A 13044-nucleotide genomic window follows, 5' to 3' on the forward strand; every position below is an offset into this window, starting at 1 on the left:
TCTCGACAATGCTCCCTTTAGTATCGCCATTCGCATATCGACTATTTTATCACTCGGGACTGACAAACATCACTGTCAGTCCATATGTGCACTACTTGCTCTTATATAAGGCAATCCATTTTTTTAGCTCATTATTATCAAGAAGCTCACCGTAGATGTCCTTTGGGCCTAGAGAATCTACCACGAGACCATCAGCATGTATGAAGAAAATGACAGACCTATAGTACGCATTGTCTGCCACATTCAGTGAGATGTGCTGAAGTGAAATCAGGATCCAATAACTCGCCACATCTTTTTATCCTTCTTCAGCATCATGTCAATCCTTTGCTGCTTCGAATCTATGCTGGAAAAGGCATATAAATCTAAATCATGAATTGCCGCTCCTAGTGGAATCTCTCTAGATGACTTCTTTTTTCTATCAAAAGCCTCCAGCATAGATGCAATGTGGCCACCACCTCTGCTGACAGCCACCACCTCTGCTGACAGCCTCTCTAACTGAGCAGATCCTCCTGAACTCTAAATTTTCCCTACTGATCACAGAATCGAATCCCGACTCACAATATAAGAGCCCCAATCGAGCCCTATGCCTGGCTATCTCATCCTCTATAACTGATCACCCAAGCTCGCCTGCATGGCAGCCTGAATTTGTGCCTCCTCGTCATCTGGAGCAGATGCCTCCTCTAACTCTCTGAAGTGATGAAAGGTGGCTCTATAGCTCGGTGGTCCACCTCCGCCTTCTTGAAAATTCTCTCTTTCGCTGCTCTGAAATCAGCGAAGTGCTTCTTTATTAACTGCCAAACCTCCTATGGGCATTTCCAGCATATAGGTATATCACGGTAACCACTAGCTAAGTTCTACTTCAACCTGGTTATCTCTTCGCTCTTGAACTCTGTGTTACACCAGCCGCACTTTCATTGGTGCCGACCCAAGAGCATTTGCCCATAATTCTAACCAATATCACGCTTTGGTTTCTTTTTTCTTGATGATTCCATTCCTGCAAATTTATCAAGTATGTTGATTTATTAATTATTTTAAAATATGAAGATAATTTTTTATCCAAAAAATACATCTGATTTATCTAATACATAATACAAATATTTTATATTTTTATTTATTTATATATTTTTAATAATTTTTAAATTTAAAAATTTGTTTAAATATCATAAATTTAAAAAAAATATTTTCTACTTCAGAATTACTTCTAAGTTATGTAATACATACTACTAATTTTTCATATTTTTTGAATTAATTATATATTTAAATTATTTTTAAATTTAAAAATAATTTTTAAATATAAATATTTTAAAAAATTAATTTCATCTCAGATGTATGTAGAACCATATATATTTTTAGGACTATAGGAATGCATCTAAGGCTACTTATTGCTAATTGTTTTTCAAATTTAGGCATAAGCCACTATACACGTGATTGCATTAAAACTTAAATAAATGAATACCAAATTTTGCTGAAGAATAGTTTGCATGCCCCTAAATATACTTCTAATTTTATATTTTTTAAAAAAAAAATATTTTTTATTTTTTAATCCAAAAATATATTTTTATTTTTAAACATTATATATAATCCAAAAATAGAAAATTTTATGTCATCATGTAGATCATCTATAGATCTACAATATATAATAAAATCAATGCCAAATCAAAAATTTTGGCATGATCTTTCTTTATTTTGCAAATTTTGAGCTATTTTTTCAAGCCAAAAAAATTGAGAAAATGAGATAGAAGAGAGAAAGCACACCTTATTTAGGCTTGAATCTTTCTTCAACCGCACTGAATCGATGTGATTTTGCAAATTGAAAAAACGGAAGAGCTGTTTAGCTGTCGGCTAAACGAACTTCCAAAACAAAGTGTTGGGAAGGCCAAACACTTGTTTTTAACAAAAGTAGAGGGGGAGGAGGCTCAGTTCCGAATTGGGTCGACTCGGTGCGATCCGGATGGTTTGCACTGAGTCTGAACAGAACCGGCTGATTCTAGACCAGTTCTAGGCCAGTTTCGGCCGATTCGGTCCTTTTCAGGCTGGTTTCAGTCGGTTCGGAACCCGTTCCGGCCGGTTCGGGGTCAAAACCGATTGTAATAGGGGAACCAACCCAGTTTCCCACCGAGTCCGCTCGGTACAAGCCGAACCGAGCAGTTTGGTCCGATTCAGCCTATCCTGGTATGTACTATCAACATTGGTACTATACCCGTTCCAATGGAAAAACAATGTAGGACTTGGTACCAATATTTAAAACATTGTAGATAGGTGTTTGAAGTGTTTGACGCTTTAACCCTTGAAAATCCCCACATGCAGATACTTCCACTAGGTACAATTGATCAAAATAAAAAAATTATTATTATCTCAAAATTTGATGCTGACTAATGTAAACTAAAAAGTAAAAAGAAATTCTAGTTAACTAGAGAATTTGGACATTTTACACTAATTTATTTTAAATTTAATGTATTTGCGAATTCATGCAATCAGTTGCAGAGTGTTTTTTTACCAAAATATTTTTTGAAAAAAAAAACACAAGTGCTAACCCTAACTCTAGTAAGCAAGAACCTCCATTATTTTATCCTAAAAAGAAAGCAAGCAACTCCATTTGTTGGAGTGTCATATATTGCCTCATCATCTTGTGTCTTCAGAAGTCCCAACACCCTAGAACACCCAAAAACTGAAGTGTCCAGATTAAGGTACGCCATCTCGGTACTGGGCCTCGTATCGGTGCCACACAATTACTGTATCGGTACACCCGGTATGGGGGCTCGTCAGTGTACTGAGTGTTAGTATGTCTCCCATACTACCTGGTTCAGTACGATGTGGCGTACCTTGGTCCAGATAACCTAGCTTGTAGCATAGGAGACCTTATCTTGGTACCTGACATTCGAGCGAGCTTTTTATCTGCATCTAGCTCTAATATTGTATAGGTTGTTGTCTTTTGACACTCTCTGACACCCAAGCTTTCTAATCCAGTACATTATGATGCCTTATCATAAAAACATAATTCTTAATTAGCATTACCTCAAGCTGCTAAAGTTGTAGGGTTCAAGGACAATCAATATCATCAACTTTCTGTCACCTTGATTACCAACTAGCTTCAGCATATGCAAATTCAACAAAGGCATCCTATCATAAATCTATGAAGTGGGAAATGAATTTGTTGTTTGATTGCATGGAATGCTAACAGAATCTGTTGCCATCAAAGAATATTAAGAACAACACAATACCCAAATTTCTCATCCACCAGAAGAAAAAGGAAATCTGAAAGGAGTAGAAACAAAGTAGCAACAATTAGGATTCCGAAGAGGGTGGTACTAGTGGATTAGGTTGGGTACAAATTCAAAGTGACGCTAATTGGATTTGTTATTGTGATTTTAAATGGTGCAAGGTGAAGTGTTTTAGGAACACAGGAGGATGTAGAGATTGAGATAGAAGAAGGTGAGGGGATGTCTAGTGTTAGGATTTCAGCAAGGAGGAAGGACAAACCAAGGGAAGCATAAGGGGGCTTGTGGTGATGTTGGCACTAAAAAATGTGAGTAAAAGGTTAATTTACTGAATTCATTTTTCTATTAATATATATTATACTTATCAAATAAATAGAAATAATGCATTTATATTGATAATTATTTACTATGATATTTGCATGTAACTCATTGAATGCAATAGAGGAGGACTCAGATCAAAACTATTTTAAGCTCCGAATCTAGATTAAAGCTCAGTTTATTTACTAATTTGCAAGCCCTTTTGCCGGATCGCTACAAACATAAGGTTTCCATCGACAACTCAATTGATTGATAGCCCAATAAGCAGTCCATACTGCGATCATCTATACTAAGTAACTAATGTCACCAATTTATCATCTTCCCCCAAACTTTTATCCAGTCAACCACCTAATTGTCCATCACTCCACTTTTGCATGTCCTAGTTCACAGATGTTTTGTTTCTCTTCTTAATCACCTCCATCAAGAATAAACGTGCTGCAAGCTCAATCATTTGTTTTTCCGTACAGTATAAATTGAAACATAAAGACTAATAATAAAATGGTCCTGATATCCAACATTCTTTTTGTTTCATAAGATCATGAAGACATGTTATGGTACACTTGCTTTACTAATCTATTTTAGCTTCTAGCGATCCAAATATTCCTATTTTTATTGTGCTCCTGAGGCATCACCAATCCTGATATGAAGCAAAGTTAGCTAAATCCGTGCCGGTCAGGTACCGGGTACCATACTATACTGCACAACACATAGTATGCTTGATCATGCCGATCAGGCACCAATGCACCAAAATACCTCTTCTACTTTTCTTGTTCTCATTCTTCTCCGAATCAAGAGCTCAGCGAGGAGGAAGAGAGGGTACTCCAATGGTCGGCACTAAGATCAATAAGGTATGAGGGTATGTGTATTGCTGTCGCCATCACCATTGCGGCATGCTTGAGAGAGAAAGATTGGCCAGGGCAATATGCTCGAGAGAGACACATACAGAGAGAGAGAGAGATCGAGGAGGTATAAATAGGAGAGGCATCGATCCTAGAACTGCCTAAAACCACTTAGAACCTAGAAAAATCGATCAATTTAGCCTGCTTTAGCCCAATTCAAACCCGGCTGAATTAAGAGGCCTTACCATCCCAGTTACTCACCAATTCGGTATTGGTACACCTAAACTGGGTGGTTAGGGCTAGTTCGACGAATCTCGAGCACAACAAAAGAGGTGTATTCACTTATACATCTAACATGAAAGCTATCAGCAATAATAGTAGCACTAACCTATCAGATGTTACTAATATATCTCCTTTAGTAAAGATGGACCTTTTAATGCATTTCCACCATTTCTTTCATTTTGTTTTGATCAGAATTTGCTCCATTTTTCTTTGATTTACAATATTGGCTAACCAAATAATGAAGAACAATCCAACTTAAATAAGGCAATCTAAGACTATTATCGTATTTGTTAACAAAAAAAGATTACCACTTTGTGGGCCCGTACAGGGGTCGATACAATTCCGTACCGTTTTCCACCGCTGTACCGGACCGGCCGGTATGGGCCGATTCAGCATACCATGCCCCTGGCCAACAAATAACATCAAGATATTATAGCTTTAAAATTTATTAGTTTGCCGAAACCGGAGCCCGGACCGGTTGCCCAGCGGCACGGAACGGTTCGCCCCGTACTGTTTCTTGCTAGCCCCGTACAGACAAAGTAGAGGAGGCAGGGGAGAGGGCGAACAGGAAAGAGAAAAAAAGAGAGAGGAGAAGAGGGAGAGAGGGGGCCGGCAACCCGGGCGGAGGAGGCAGAGGAGGGCTCCGCGGCTTTTAACTGAAGTCGGTAAATCGCTTGCCATTTGTCGACTTCACTTAAATATCGTAAAATTAAAAAGAAGAGAGATTTCTCAACTTCACTTAAAAGTCGCAAAATTAAAAAAAGGTCGAACCCCTATTTCGAACGAAATGGGGGACTCGGCTGCGAAGCCCGGAGGAGCCTCCTCCGTGCAGCTCGCCGGCCTCCAGCGGCACTCCGCCAGCTAGCCTCCACCTTCCTCTCTCTTCCTCTACCTCTCCCGCTCGCTCTCTCTTTCCTTCTCCTTCTCTCCCTCCGGTGATGGATTTTGTTTTTATTCCGGTCCGCCGTTGGGACGGCTCGATACGACCAAAACCGTCCGGTTCGGAACGGTTCCACCGACCCTGCTAGAATTTTTAGGCATAATATGGCATCGTATTATGGATGGATAGTAATAGAATATCAAACTCCAGCAAGAGAATATTTTCTCCTACCTGTGAATTATGCTCGAGACTAGCGAATATTTTAGTTTTTTTTCCTCTTTTCATGTTAATGACTTAGGTCACTGGAGCCATTTAAGGACGCAAGTTCAAAATTAAAAACACTATACCTGTGTTGTGCAACGAGCAACTCCATCCCATTTATTATAGGTACTTCTGCTATTCTCTGTCCAGTTTCCATAATCCATCCTAATATCAAATATAAAAGATTAGGAATCAATTTCTAGAAATATATTAAAAAATAACCAAAAATGCATATCTTGGTCCTCAAAACCTTACCCCACAACAAAAAATGCATAGCCATCCATGTGATAGCTTTGAACAGTACTGTCATTGTTCTGGAATATAATTTCTGTGAAACCCTTATAGCTGCCATTGATTATAGATGTATCAAATTTTGCAGGTCTGTTCATCATTTGATTTGGGAAATCCATCTTATATACTCCTGGCACATTAAATTGTTGTGCGAGCTTCAGAGGTGTTGAAGGGGCAACATAAGAAATGGCATTCAAAGTAGTTCGCAACTGCCCATTTATAAGCTCTGCAGGTCTGTTCAGTAGCACATACACATCAGTGACAGTGATTTCACCATATCGAAAAGATCCCTGTGGGTTGGGTCGAGCAGCACCAGCAGAAACATTCCATCTAAAATAGAATTATGAGACACCATATGCTTCACATTAGAGGGTTAAGTAACATATCAAGCCATCTGAGTAGAGAAAATTTACAAGATGGAACATAAACAGTGACAAACATCCATACAAATGAAAGCATTTGCAAGCACCTGAATTCAAAACTCCAGGATACCTGATGGACCTTGCTTGGTTCATTGAAAAGTATGTGTCAGCCTCATCTGGGCCGTCAGGAAGTGGACCAGAAGCAGAACCCTGGGAATTGGAATAGTGCAATATAGCAACCCCTGTTACTCTATTCCTGGTATCTGCACCAACAAACCGAGCACTTGCCACAATATAGTAGTCACTGCTAGCATTTTGATCCATTATGACCAAAAATGAATAAGACTGTCCCACATGGATATCCATGTTTGTATAGTTCTGTTGAACAGTGTAAGATCCTTCTGTCTCTACAAGGAGAAGGTTGTGGTTCTGGATTCTAAAGTTTAGACTAGTTGATATGCCAACATTATGCACTCGTATTCGGTATGTTTTCCCTGGTATAAAAAGAGAAGTTAAATTAACTAAAGCTACAAACAAAATATCAATCATTTGCTTACTAGGGGATTGAAAACCATAATATTGAAGGTAATATTGAAGAATAAAATAATAAAATAATTCTAATATTTCAAGAACCAAGCTACTATTTTGACCATATTTACCACTTAATAAAAGTTCATACAGGATAATGATCTGAGATGCCACATTTTGTTTGGAACTGCACCACATAATTTAGCTAGGTATATATCTTAAAGAAAGATGCCTCCACACAAAAAGGATAAATGAAAAACAGTCCGGTGCTAGTTATGGATCTTTCTTTGAGATTATTTCCTGGGCTAGAGCCTGTAGTGGCTGTGTTATTGATAAAAAGTGGCATGTGATGTGACAGTGACAATTGATGTATTTAGCAAAACACAATATGCAATAATTATACCTACACACATATTTGGTTGTTTACCTGGCTCCACATTTATTATCTCATAAGCTATGCCATCAGGCACAATTGATTCATTGTAGTGGTAGGGTCCCAAACCATTGAAGAGGACCCCATCAGGAATCCCAAGATCACTTCCATCTTCAAGAGTTTTTCTGAGTTCCTGTCTACCTTAACTGTCAGTAAAAGTAAAAGTGATCCAAGCAAATTTCCTGCATTTATTATCATTAATTTCTAGAAGAGAGATTAGCCTGACCTTGTAGCCCTTGTTATACCAGTCACTAATGAAGACTGTAATATCCCCATCTGGTGTCCCAAAGGGCAGTGGAATTACATCTCTGTTGTTTACTATAATTCCACCATAACCACCTGCAGCCTTCTGAAAATTGATCGAAGGGAAATAAAAGAAGCTTCCAATCTGGTCTTTGACCTGAAACTCGTATGTCCAATTCCAACCAGAAGGGATGGGGCAATTTGTCCCCAAAACACCATCCTGCCAAGAGTTCTTCCTTTGCTGTAAACCATTCCTACATCAAATTGGCATCACCATTATCATTAACGACCACCATCATATGAAATATTAAAAGAACAGACAACCCTCGAACATACCAAGTGACAAGAAAAGGTTCATCTAAATTGTTTTGGATATTCACAACAGCATTCCAGTTTGTTGTCACATTCACAATTGGTCCAGGAAACTGCCCATTGATTCCAATAACCTGCATTTGTGATTTAGAGGTAATAAATTGTTCACAACAACAAAAATGTCTTCATGAAGTTTACTTTTGTCCCAAAAAAAAGGAAAGACAAAAGTTCCTTGCATCATGTGTTGTAGCAAAGAATGTAAGGTATAAAAGCTTTCTCACAAAGTTGCAGATAAAAGTTCACATGATATACATGCATACAAATAACAGGTCCCTAGATCTCAGCACTTGTCAAAATCATTTCAACATTTTTTTGGGTCAAGTAACTTTTAGGCAAATCGATTCATTCTAATAAGATATCAGTTGAAAATCCTCCAAAAAAAAAAAGATATTTTAGCTCTCACAGCAGACTGATTTTAGAAAATTCAAATAATACCCAGACCAGACCATCATTGAGACTTTCCATATCTGCAGCCTAGCATGGCTACTGTATTGCTTTCAATGATACATCAATCTTGAATAATTACAGCTGATGATGAAATGACTTTAATCATCAACGAGTAAATATTTCCTAGAAATGTGTTTTTCAAGCACATAAGAGCTGATTTCCACATGCATACAGCAGATGCTCATAGTTTTCAGCCACAAAGGTGTCATTTCCCACATCCACTGCTCAAGTCCATACATGAGAGGCTGCTAGTAAAATTGACCCATTTATGCATCTAACATTCAGGAGATGCTTTTCAGCAAAAGGTTCGCCAAACTATCTTTTCCATCAATAAAGCTTTTCTTGATAGATACTGGCTAAGACATTTTAGAATTGACAATAGTCACCATACTTGCAAAGGATATATCTCTTGTCCCTTGACTCTAGCTTCTTTAAATTAGCCCTTCTATGCTCTAGACTTATGAGAACTACCACCAAAATCTGACTGCTAAATCGACACCAACATGTTGTATTGCATTTCTTTGCTTCCGTGGTAAGAAATAAGTGAAAGCTATAGTGAATAGTCTGGAAGATATCCTTCTAAGAAGTCACAGAGTAAAGTACCATGCATTCTTTCATATATTTGACAAATGATCCATGTTGGGAAACTTGGTTATAGTCCAAGACTGGACTAAAGGTGATGCAGCAATCATTGAAGATCAGCAGCTAAGGACCAAGGGAGGGTGGAATGGCTACAAAAATCAGCCTTGAAAGCAATCAGATTGCTGTTCAAGCAAACAGAGGACTGAGACCATGAATGCGACAGCTTCGGGGCATTTTATGGTCTCAAACTGCTGCAAGGAATATTTCTGAAGCAAGGCAAAGCTCTAACTTCATCCAACAGCCCCAGGTTAACTGCTGATTGGCATCTTTTATTTCTTATCTTAGTTTAGTTCTTTCAGATTAGTTTGGACTTTGGACGCTAATGTGGGGCAAGGTACGGTTCATGCATCACTGTAGCATGATGCATGAACAGTGATTTCTGTGGTGCCGGGCTCAATTAGGAGTCCTAATAGGGCTCCATTAGTTAATTAGCAGATTTCAGGGAATTTCTTACGATGTATGTACAAAACCTTATTGACTCAAACCTAGGAAGTTATAGGCGATTGATAAAGTCTATAAAGAGAAGAAAAGGTCTGTTCCAAAGGATGGTACAGAGAAATATTTTGAAGACAAGAAGAGCTTCTTGAACCTTGGTTAGGCATCCCTTGCTCTACCCCTTTCTTACCCTATTCTTTTCTCTCTTTCTAACCTACTCCTTATCATGTTGTTCCATTAATCTACTCCCTTCTCCTTACTAAAACTTTTATCTAAATCATTTTTATGCTTTATTTGCTGCTACAGTTGCCTGAATATAACAGCAGGTTGCTCATCTTTTTCTTTTTGATTGATCGAAGATACAATATTGTTGTTAAAATATTTTAACTAGATCCGACTGCAGTTGGGCCTTTCCTCTTTGATAACTGCAAGTATTCTAGTGTTGAATCTATGTTATTTGCATGCTGTCATCTTAATCTGCTATCATTTTTCTGTATAATGCCTTAATCAAATGGTGGCATTTGCTGATAAGGCCCATTAGATTGCTAATGCCAACCCCAAGCAGAAAGCTAGAGAGGTTGTCTACCACAAAGCTAAAGAAAGTAATTAAAAAAAAGAGTGCCAACAATGAAGATGAAGAAGTAGATCATTGCATTGTTTCGACCTCTTTTTTGCTACCCTTTGCAATTAAGTACTTTTCCCCTTCATTCTTCTCCTCTCCACTTCTTGCTTTGCTTCCTATAATCCTTTATCTCCTCCCTTCATCTTTTGCTTATTCTCCTTTTCCTCCCCCTCACTTTCCTCCTCTATCTTTGCCACCTCTTTCTCCACATTTCTAATTTTCTTTGCTTTCTACTTATATTCATTTATTCTTATGAACTGACTCTATTTAAATAAGAAATGCCTCAGCACCTACTTAGGCACTATATGATACTCTAGCCACCAACATGCTGTTGCCACTTTCTAGAACATGCTCATAGACATGGTGGTTAAATCATTAAGATGTAGTAGAATCATCTATTTATTCTTTCGATATTATCTCCAACAAGGATGAAACTGCACAAGGGCATGCAGGGGATGATGGTCCTCCCAAAGTTGAGCAATTCTTTATGTGCCAACAAAATCTCTAAATCCCCCAACCCTCGGTACATGCATAAGCTACCCTCCTTGTGTGAAATTATAAAGGGAAACCACCTTGTCATCTCATGACTCTAGAGTCTAGAATTCTGGATGCACTTCCATTGGTGGCCCTTTTAAAAGCCTAGAATCTTTCCATGCTAGGTCTTTCAATATATGCCAATGAAGATGCCTCCAACCTTAAAAAAAGAGTTTTTTATATGAATACCCTCCTAAATATCAGATTTTGTCTGAATACCCTTCCAAAATTGATATTTGCATGTATACCTTCGTAAAACACTTGTTTTGCCATTCTACCCTTTTTTTATTTTTGTTTTTGCATATGTACCCATGCTATCTAACGACGTTAAAAAATTAATGATTTCAAATTAAAATGACTAAAATACTTTTAATGGGTAGACATGCAAATAGATTGTGATCCCGATAGCAGGGGAAGAAGACAGGGACAATAGCATAATTTTAAATTTTTATTTTATTTTTAATTAATATAAATATGATTTTTCTTAACACAGTTAGAACAACTGTTATATTACGGGCATTTGTACAATAACAAAATTTTATGAGGGTATATATGCAAATATCAATTTTGGAAGGGTATTCATGCAAAATCCGATATTTAGAAGGGTATCCATGCAAAACCTTAAAAAAAATAGCCCTAAAATAGGTAAGTTAACCAACCAAGTTGAATAACAATAATTCTCAATTAGAATAACATATGCACTTCCAGGGGCTCTTTTCTATGTGTCTAAGAATTCCTTAGATCCTAATTAAATGACATCATGGAGATCATATCACTCTCTCAAATCCCAATTATCTTATGATGTAATCCATGAGAACACCAGCCCTCCTTTCCACAGCTAACTCATGCACCTGTCAGCTTCTCTTCATGCCAGTACATGGTATCATACCACCCAACCCTCTTTTCTACACTCCTACTCTCATAAAGTGTTGAAATATCAAAAATCCTGAACAAGAATCGAGTAGCTAAGCCACTGATTTGCACCCCCTTCCTTTTATTTTTGTCTTCTATACAAATCTACATGGTTGGAAGGCTCTTGCCTAAAGCTCTTTACTAGCAGATCATTAACCTTAATGGTCGAACCTCAATCAGTACTTATTTGAACTCAAGGAGGAAGGTGGATGCACTCTTCTTGGATTTTTTTTTTCTTGAAATGTGATAAAAACATGCTAAATCTAACTTGCTGGAGAAAAAATTAACAGTTTTAATATATAACTTGGGTGCTCTCTAGGTCTATTATGCATTAGAAGCAATTTCTAGTAAGGCAAATATAGAGAAAATGGCTTTCAAGATTCAAATTTGGGCTGTGAAGCACATGAAGCTATCCGTGGTCCTTTGTGAAGTTATCATGTACTTAACATGGAACATAAAGTTTGTCATGTATTGTTGTCCATCCTAGTGGAAACTCTAATCCTATTGAACCTAACCCGCATCCAAGTACCTGGGCCTCCTGGAGATAATCATGGCTCGTCCATCATTCTCCAAGCAGTCTTACTGCAAAGTTTTAGACCTATTAAAGAATATTTTTCCCTCTATTTCTTTCCATATCTTGTATATTTCAAGAATATTCTAGGCATTGGAGAACATTGTGATAATTTATAATTGACTACATACTTTAAGAAAACAAGATTTTAGAATGGAAAAAACTAAACCACAATATGTATGATGATGACCATGTTCATTAAGGAACATGTTTTCTGCAGAGCTTATTCTTCTCTTTGATTCATTCCGTTACAAAATACTCAAGATTAGGATACTTTAGCAGTAGAAATGTAACTGAACCGACCTCAAGAAAGCCAAGCATAGGTAAAGCCAGCTTATTTATTCAACCTAAATTCGTTCTATTCATGAACAGCTTGTTTATGAGATCTAGTGAGAGCTTAAGGTCTTTGAAGACTTTCGTTTAAATATTTTGGACAAACTATTTTAGTTTTTATCTCTTTGCAATAACTAATTATAAAATAATATTTTATAAGAATAACTAAAATAATAGTTAATATACTTAAATTATTTATCTATTTATACTATGAGCTTAATCAGGTCTAGCTCAAGTGAGGTAAGCCTACCTTTCATTAATCAAGCCAATGCAAGCCAAATTTACAGTTGAATATGAGTCATCTCATGAACAACTCACTTGTTTGATAGACCTACTTAGGAGACATGGTGCTATACTAAATTATTGCACATTTGATAATTTTTGGGCATGTCACCTGCAAAAGGACTACAGGTAGGAAAAGGAAAATTGAATAATTTTGTAGAAAAGTAAATCTTTACTAGATAGAGGAGTCTTAAGTTGATAATCTCTAAAATCCACTAGTTAATACAATATGCTGAAAA

The 13044-nt window shown here is 37.2% G+C and overlaps 1 protein-coding gene across 1 annotated transcript in view; it reads right to left on the bottom strand.

The window, feature by feature from the left end:
• LOC103698389 (monocopper oxidase-like protein SKU5) overlaps nucleotides 1-13044 on the bottom strand; it is a 42570-nt gene that overhangs the window by 28705 nt on the left and 821 nt on the right. The window contains exons 2-7 of the mRNA XM_039116549.3: nucleotides 7992-8101; nucleotides 7639-7909; nucleotides 7407-7545; nucleotides 6582-6945; nucleotides 6054-6419; nucleotides 5885-5963 (exon numbers count right to left, since the gene is read on the bottom strand). Coding sequence (XP_038972477.3) covers nucleotides 5885-5963; nucleotides 6054-6419; nucleotides 6582-6945; nucleotides 7407-7545; nucleotides 7639-7909; nucleotides 7992-8101 — 1329 coding nt within the window. The remainder of the gene's footprint in view (nucleotides 1-5884; nucleotides 5964-6053; nucleotides 6420-6581; nucleotides 6946-7406; nucleotides 7546-7638; nucleotides 7910-7991; nucleotides 8102-13044) is intronic.

Source organism: Phoenix dactylifera, chromosome 13 (genome assembly GCF_051530095.1).
Source record: "Phoenix dactylifera cultivar Ajwa chromosome 13, Ajwa_hap1_PhDact_Kaust_v1.1, whole genome shotgun sequence".
NCBI classification, from domain to species: domain Eukaryota; kingdom Viridiplantae; phylum Streptophyta; class Magnoliopsida; order Arecales; family Arecaceae; genus Phoenix; species Phoenix dactylifera.